The following is an 8,286-nucleotide window of genomic DNA, read 5'->3' as shown; positions in this document are numbered from 1 at the left end:
AACACCCAGATGTGTTCCCAAAATAATTGTGGGAAAATCTTAGTATTTGGTTACAGAAGTATATATGGTTTATTTGCCTGTACCTTGCACGATTTGTTAATACTTCTGTCCACTGTCGACTACTCCCAGAACTAAAAGTAAAGAAATGTGGAATATATTTTTCTCCCAGATGTGGAAAATTGTGAGGATTGAGATTGAGTTCTATGACTTCTATTGCATGTCATGCGGCCCACAATTATGCATGTCGTATTCTAATAAAAATATCTTCACGCAACTAATTAATTTGCTGCTGAGAACCATTCAAACAATAATGAAAAATAATTTTCAGATAATTATATTGTCGATCCATACTGCTAGCTGTTCAATCACTTACACCTCATGAAAATTTGGAGCCACATGTTGTCACGAGTCACGACAATCTACGCGCCTACTTCTGACCTTTTCTCGTTGAATGGTACAACTCAGTCGGCCAGAAAGTGAGAAACAAGGTAGCCGCTTATTATCTTTTTAGCCATATGATCGTCTTTTAATTATCTAGGTGTTTCCCATCAAATTTTGGGCACCTTTTTTCTCTAGGTATTAAATGACATTGGCAAACAATATTGAATATTCGGAGACGTACAGTAAAGAAATTAAAAAGCCACCTAATTCTAATTTATGTCAAAAGTATCCAAAAGTATTGCACTGCATCTTCAACTATATTCGTCGTAAGAGTATCGGAGCTGGACTGATACTACAAAATAGTTTTCACAATAAAACAAGCGGTTTAAGAAACTAAGCCCACATAAATACACGCAAGTTGAGCGAACAGCTCTCTCTTTCATCAGTTTCCAGGAAGAAGGTACTCATGGCACGATGAAAACGTCGGTATTTTGCTCAATACAAGCAGTTAGAACCAAACTACTAGGCTGCAAGTTGTGCAAAACACATTAAAAATCTAGAAAGAGTTGCATGTAGGATACCTAGGAAAAATCGTAGTCAAGAATTCAAGGCAGGGCTGGCTGTGGCCAGTACTGACCACACTTGAAACATTGATGTCCATGCATCTACATCCCTTCTTTGGCAACATCAAGTGGACAAATCAACGCGCCAACCCAGGAATCATTCTACTAGGATTCACCTATATAAACAGCTAGTCTCCCGCACCAATGGACCATATCGTATTTCGGAAGCACCCAACGCATACTAGACAAGTCTACAATGGCATCTCCTTCTCCGGCCACCGTGATCCAGATTCCATCGCGGACCAACGGCACAGCACCGCCGACGCCTAAGGGCACCGATGACTGCCCGACCGTGCCGACGGCAGCCAGCTTCGGGACAGCGACAGACAAGGTGATGTCAAGCGCCGCAAACCTGGCGCAGCTCCTGCCGACGGGCACTGTGTTGGCGTACCAGGCGCTGTCCCCGTCCTTCACCAACCACGGGACATGCCTTCCCTCCAACAAGTGGCTCACGGCCGCGCTGGTCACCATACTGGCCGCCTTATCCCTCTTCTTCTCTTTCACCGACAGCATCGTTGGCCGCGACCGCAAGCTCTACTACGGCGTGGCCACGCTACACGGCTTCAACGTGTTCAACTTCTCCGGGGAGGAGGAGGAGAGGGATTGGGCGCTCGGCGAGCTCCAGAGGCTGAGGCTCCGGCCACTGGACTACGTGCACGCCTTCTTCACCGCCGTTGTGTTCTTCACCGTAACATTCAGCGACGTCGGGCTACAAAACTGTTTCTTCCCCAACGCTACAACCAATACCAACCAGCTGCTGAAGAACCTGCCGCTGGGGATGGCGTTCTTGTCGAGCTTTGTGTTCTTGATCTTCCCAACAAAAAGGAAGGGCATCGGATACAACGACACCACTCTCCACCAGAAGGCCCCATGAGGTCACTGAAATTTCAGATCCGGATATCGTAGAACAATTTCATGGTCGCTTGTATTGGTTGCCTTGCTCCTGCCTAAATTGTAGGTGTTGTATACCAGTATAAAATCACATGACTGATTGTAGATTCTAGTGGTTCTTTCTGTTTTTGTAAATACGTCTTTTGATGTATAGGTGTGGAAGAACGTCTTTTGATGTCAGAGATCAAACTGACCACAGGGGAGGCCATCCACGATAAGGCTCGTCCGGACATGCGTTGTGTGCTTGATGTGGGAAGGAGATGCTGCAAGATAAGGGAGAAGACATGAAATAAAATGAGTCAAGCGGAGCCCCAATGGACAACGGATCAAAGGGTCAAACTAAAACACAGGTTGTCACGTGGGCACAGGAGTCCAACCAATATCGACTATGACCTCGGACGTCATACACCAAGTATTACTTTGTGTGTAATTAACGTCCGGACGTCTGATCCATCGGATGATTCAACAGCCTATTGCAATATTAAAAAAAATAACGACTGCAATATTGAAAAATATGCAGCAAAATAGCTTGTTGTATATATTCGATTTCAAGAGAAAATTCTCACCACAATATCACTCCATGTTACACGTAATATTTTTATATAAAACCTATTTGGTGTAGAATTAGGTGCAACATACGAAAATAACTTTGACAATAAATTTTCATAACGTCTGAAATATTAAATTTGAATATCTAAAACATTGGAGATATGAAAATATAGGAATTAACTCAATGGATAATATTTTTGGGTCCGAATTTATACGCAAGAGATTCCAGGATGCAACATACGAAAATAATTATAGCAATAAATTTTCATAACATCTGAAACATTAGAGATGTGAAAATATAGAAATTAACTCAAATGGATAATTTTTTCGGGTTCGACTCTGTATAGTAGAGATTTCGGAATGTAACATATGAAAGTAGCTATGGCAACAATTTTTCATAACGTCTAAAATATTAAATTTGAATATCTGAAACATTAGAGATGCGAAAATATAAGCACTAACTCGAATAAATAATTTTTTTTCGATTACATGGGTCGACCCAATCAAAATGTCTGATGCATTCGGACGGCCGGGCCATAACATTATCATTTTTAATAACAAGATACAATATGCTACGTTTGGAGTAGAATTCCATGTCAAAATTTGGCATCATTGTCCTGCATAGGACGGCGTTTACCTTTCGAGTCCTGCACTTTTCATAGCAGAAGATTGGGGGACAGTTCTGATGCACAGGCCTCATCCTGAATAGGAAGATTATCAAACCAACGAGTTTGGACAAGAAAATATTATGGGGACAGGAGACCGTACGGTCATACGGCCTGTGATTTCCACGTCGGCACTGCACATTTCCAACAGAAACGACAGCACCACGCTTCCATGGTGCAACTTGGGGTGTGTTTGGTCTAAAGATGGGGTGAGATGGGAGAGGGTGATTATATTTTTGTAGTGTTTGGTTTAGGGTAGTAGAGATGAAATTATCTCTTTTAAAGAATATTCTCTCAATATGCTGGATTAAATTATCCTATCAAATCGATAGGACGAAACCATCCACCTTTGCTAATCATACTTATTAGTAAAATGATTAGTGATATTAGTATATTTGTATACTTATTAGTGTATACTACTATGCGATTAAAATTTATAAGGGTTAATGTGCTAATTAGTGAAAATTAATGAGCTAATTATAGTATGATTAGAGTTAATTAGCATATTTTATTGTTAATTAGTAATAACTATGGCGAGAGTAACATTAATACATGTTAGTGCATGTTGATTAGTGTATTATTAATGATTATTATTTAAAATTAAAAGATATAATCAATTGATGATTCTTGTCACCATCCATGCTCGTCCCTTCAACTAAAAAAAAGGGTCATCCCATCCATCTAACCAAACAAAAAAGAGGATCATCTCATCCTAAAAACAGGAACAGCCTTATCCCATCTTATTTTATCTCACAACCAAACACACCTTTGGTTAGCGAAAATCGTGGCCGGAAAGAAAAAAGATGGGGAACTCGTGCGGTACGATTCAGAGTCCGGTTAGCTGGGCGTTGACAAAAAGTAGCTTTCTGGTTGGAAAATAATTTTACCCGATCTAGTCTTCTGTATTTAGAGTAAATTTAATTTATAGTATGATAAGTACTAATTTATTTTACCGCACATGATTGTTTATGTACTATATGTTTTATAATAATTTTTGTTGGGATGATCTCTCGCTTCTCTTCATATGACAAGTCGAAGTCTACCGGTGGCTAAACACTGATGGGTGTTGCAGTGGTGTTTCAGGAAATGCATGCGAAGATCATGACGGACCTTTGGTCGAAGCCCGAAGGTTGGCCTACAACCTCCCCCATCCGTGCAGGCGAAGGCCACGACGGACCTTCGGTTGAAGCCCGAAGGTGCGTCTGCGACTCCTGCCGCCCGCGTAGGCGAAGGTTGCGGTAGACCTTTGGTTGGAAGACGAAGTTTGACCGGCGATTCCGCTTACTGGAGCGGGCGAAGGTACTAGCGTGCCTTCAACCGGAGGCCGAAGGTCGACCCACAGCGCCGATGGGCAGGAGCAAAGGTCGTGACGAACCTTCGGTTGGAAGCTGGAGAGGGACCCTCAGCGCAGTCATGAGACTGGCCGAAGACCAAAAATGGACGTCGAGGCCCACTTAACTGCCCATGGCACAGTTGTAATTATGCAAATGTACTTGATTATACCGTAATGCCCCCGAATATTTCAGGAATGTGGCAATTGAGAGGGTTAAACTGTAAATCCAAGCATTGGGTAGTTGGGTACGGGCTATAAATAGGGTCATACTGTACCTGAAGTGACGAGAAATCAAGATTATTTACTCATAACATGTGTCACACTCTGGAGCCTTCGGTTTTCCCCTAGAACGAAGGCCGTCTTTGGTTGGGGTTAGCGGTTCCAACAGTTGGCGCCGTCCGTGGGGATCGAACGGACCGAAGCTATGCCACCCAAAAAGAAGACGAAGCTACTTGGAACATCGGAGACATTACCGGAGCCTTCGGCTGCAGCCGGAGCTTCGGCCGAAAGGCCCCCTTCGGCGGTACCAGGCTCAAGCAACACTTCGGCCGGAGGAGCTTCTGGTGAGCGCGAACAACACTACGGTGTTGATGTCTGGCCTCCAGGAGACAACAGAGACAAGCACAGAGCGACCGTCCAGGAAAATGCAGCAGTAGCAATGCGGGTCATAGAAACTAGCGATCGCGCCCGCTTGGAGGCTTCGGCAGAAGAGCGAGGCAAAGCGCAAGATGAAGAGTGGGAAGACCTGGATGACTTCGTAGAATACAAAGACGAAGACGAGACACAGGAGGAAAGAACAGCTAAGTTGGAAGCCGAAGAACCGGAGAGGCAGATTGCGCAGAAAAAGCGCATGTTGGATAGCCTGGTGGCAAGTCAAAAAGCCACGGAATATCGCAAGCGAGCGGAGGAAGCCAGGAAAACACTGGAGAAAATGCAAGAAGAGATTGATATGCTGCATCGCACGGAGGAAACAACTCACCACGTGACGTTGTCAGAAATCACAGCACGATCGGCGCAGGACCTTCGGCGATAGTCATCTGTAGGTGATCCAGAGTCCCTGCTCTCCATTGGCTTGCAAAACCAGCTGTGGCCTTCGGGCTTCAAGATGCCTAGAGTAGTAATGTTCGACGGAGAGTCAGATTCAAGAGAATTTGTAATGAGTTTCATGGCGGCAGTCGAATCCACTGGAGGAGACGACGCAACACTGGCGAAGGCCTTTGTATTGGCTATAAAAGGGATAGCAAGGTCGTGGTACTCCGCGTTGCCTCTGGGATCCATTTATTCATGGGAGCAATTGCGCAACGCCCTATACAGCAATTTCCATGGAAATCAGACAGACAAGATTACCGCAAGTGACCTCTTCGCACTGAAGCAGCAGCCAATAGAGACTTTACAGAGCTATATGTGTCGCTTCGTACACATCTACTGTCAGGCGAAAGGGCTGAGCGAAGACACAATCATCGATGCCGCATCAGAGGGGGACTTTTGGCAGGAAAGCTTACAAGAAAGAGGCCAGGGAGTGTACAAGGACTGCTCAATAAGATGAAAGAATACACAAGGTCCGAGCTCGATCACCTTCGGAGGAAGAATGAAATGGTAGCCTCAAAAGCACTAAAAACAAATACGCCGGCCAGGGAGGCAGGCTTTGGCCACTCCAAAGATTGATTGAGGCATGTGAGAAAAGCTGTAGCATCCGAATACACAACAAAGCTAAAAGAGGTCAATCAGATCGACTCCGGCCCAGTCGATGTTGCTCAAGCGATAAGCGAAGGGCAAAGTGGGGCTACTTGAGGAGGCCGAAGTGGCAGAGGCCGAGGACGAGGGGGTCGAGGTGGACAGGCTCCGTAGGATCCAGCCACGTTCTGCTGCAAGTTACATGGCGAAGGCGCCGGTCATAGGACCAAGCAGTGCCCACAGGTCATGGCCATGAAAGAAAGCTTAGCAAAGCAATCCTTCGATCAAGAAAGAACCGTGCACCACGCCACACAGTTCAGGCGAGGTGAAGCATGGGAAAACAATTAGAACCACAATCCAGGCACAATGTTCGCTAACCAGTGGCGACCAATGCTTGCGCTGGCACAACAATATGTCTCCATAGCCTTAGCCCAGTTGGATCAGACGATTGAACAATTGGCCTTCCAAGGGGAGCTACCTCCACCTCCACCGAGGCTAGCGATTGAAGCACCACCGGAGACTAGCAGGTCGGTAAACACAGTGAATCGTGGATACAACATGGTGTTGGCAATCTAAGGAGGATCCAATCAGGAGACAGAATCAAAGAGGCAACAAAAAGAATATGTGTGAAGGGTTAACCACGTTGGTGTAGAGCCAACTTATGTTCACTCAAGGTGGTTCAATGTGCCCATTACATTCTCACAGGATGACATGAGGGTTCTAGATTACCCACACACGGACGCCTTCGTGGTTACATCAAACATTTCGGGAAATAAAGTGCATAGAATCCTGATAGATGGCGAAAGCTTGCAGATATCATCTTTACGGATGCCTTTGACAAAATGGGTTTACGGCGAAACGACCTTGACCAGGCTGGGTCTCCACTACTAGGCTTCGGCAAAAACGCAATTAATGCTTTGGGAAAGATAACAATCCCGATGTCATTTGGCGAAGGGTCAAATTTTCGGACGGGGGACATTACCTTCGATGTGGTCGATATCAACTATCCCTATAATGCAATATTCGGGCAAGGAGTTCTAAACACATTCAGAGTAATACCGCACCATGCATATTTGTGTATGAAGATGCCGGGTCCCGGAGGCGTCATAACTGTGCTCAGAGATCAGCAAGTGGCCCGCATGATCGAAGTGGGAATCACTCCAGGTCGGCAAAATGTCCATGTGGTGATGGGGCCTTCGATGGATCTAAGGGAATGTGAGGTCCAGCCGAAGGTAAAGAAGGTGGCGAAGGCTACACCAGAAGGGGAGACCAAAATAGTGTCGCTATGTCCAGATAAGCCAGATAAAAAAATCATCATCGGGGCGGAGGTTCCAGAGGAAGACCAGCGAGAATTGATAATGTTCCTTCGCAGCAACGAGGATGTCTTCGCCTGGTCTCCAAAGGATCTGCAAGGAGTCTGTAGGGAAATCATTCAGCACACTTTAAATGTAGAACCCAGTGCGAAGCCAAAGAAGCAAAAGCTTCAGAAAGCTTCGAAAGAGAGGGAAGAAGCAGCAAAGGTTGAAGTAAAGAATCTGCTCGACGCTGGCGTGATACGTGAAGTGTTACACTCAGAGTGCCTGGCAAACCCGATGCTAGTTAGGCAAAGTAATGGCATGTGGAGAATGTCCGTAGACTTCATGGACCTAAACAGGGCCTGTCCAAAGGATGATTTCCCACTACCAAGAATTGATCAGCTGGTGGACTCTGCTGCTTGTTGTGAAATGTTGAGTTTCCTAGATGCATACTCTGGGTACCACCAAGTTTGGATGACGAAGGAGGATGAGGAGAAGACAAGTTTCAGAACCTCCTTCGGCATATATTGCTTTGTATGCCCTTTGGCCTTCGAAATGCTGGCGCTACCTTCACCAGGTTGGTGCAAATAGTGTTAAGTTCACAAATAGGGAGAAATGTCCTAGCATATGTCGACGACATAGTGGTCAGGAGTGCCAGAAAGAACCAACATTTCGAAGACCTACGGGAAACTTTCGGAAACTTGCAAAGTGCAGGACTAAAGCTAAACCCTGAAAAATGCGCCTTTGGAGTACAGTCCGGGAGGCTATTGGGGTTCTTGGTGTCAAAGAGGGGCATCGAAGTAGAACCCCAAAAAATTCAGGCAATAATCGAGATGAGATCTCCGCAGAGCAGGAAACATGCACAACGCCTGGTA

At 45.4% G+C, this 8,286-nt stretch overlaps 1 protein-coding gene across 1 annotated transcript; it reads left to right on the top strand.

Moving 5' to 3' along the window:
• The first annotated feature begins 1,147 nt into the window (after positions 1–1,147).
• LOC133901417 (protein DMP10-like) lies at positions 1,148–2,007 on the top strand. The gene has a single exon (XM_062342795.1). The coding sequence runs from the start codon at positions 1,201–1,203 to the stop codon at positions 1,876–1,878; it is 678 nt and encodes a 225-aa protein (XP_062198779.1). The 5' UTR covers positions 1,148–1,200; the 3' UTR covers positions 1,879–2,007.
• Positions 2,008–8,286: the final 6,279 nt, after the last annotated feature.

Source organism: Phragmites australis, chromosome 2 (genome assembly GCF_958298935.1).
Source record: "Phragmites australis chromosome 2, lpPhrAust1.1, whole genome shotgun sequence".
In the NCBI taxonomy this organism is placed as follows: domain Eukaryota; kingdom Viridiplantae; phylum Streptophyta; class Magnoliopsida; order Poales; family Poaceae; genus Phragmites; species Phragmites australis.
The sequence above is the reverse complement of the archived record's forward strand: the minus strand, read 5'-3'. Positions and strand labels throughout refer to the sequence as shown.

Excerpts from the sequence above, each read along its gene's own strand:
- LOC133901417 (XM_062342795.1), top strand. The coding sequence starts at position 1,201 with ATGGCATCTCCTTCTCCGGCCACCGTGATCCAGATTCCATCGCGGACC.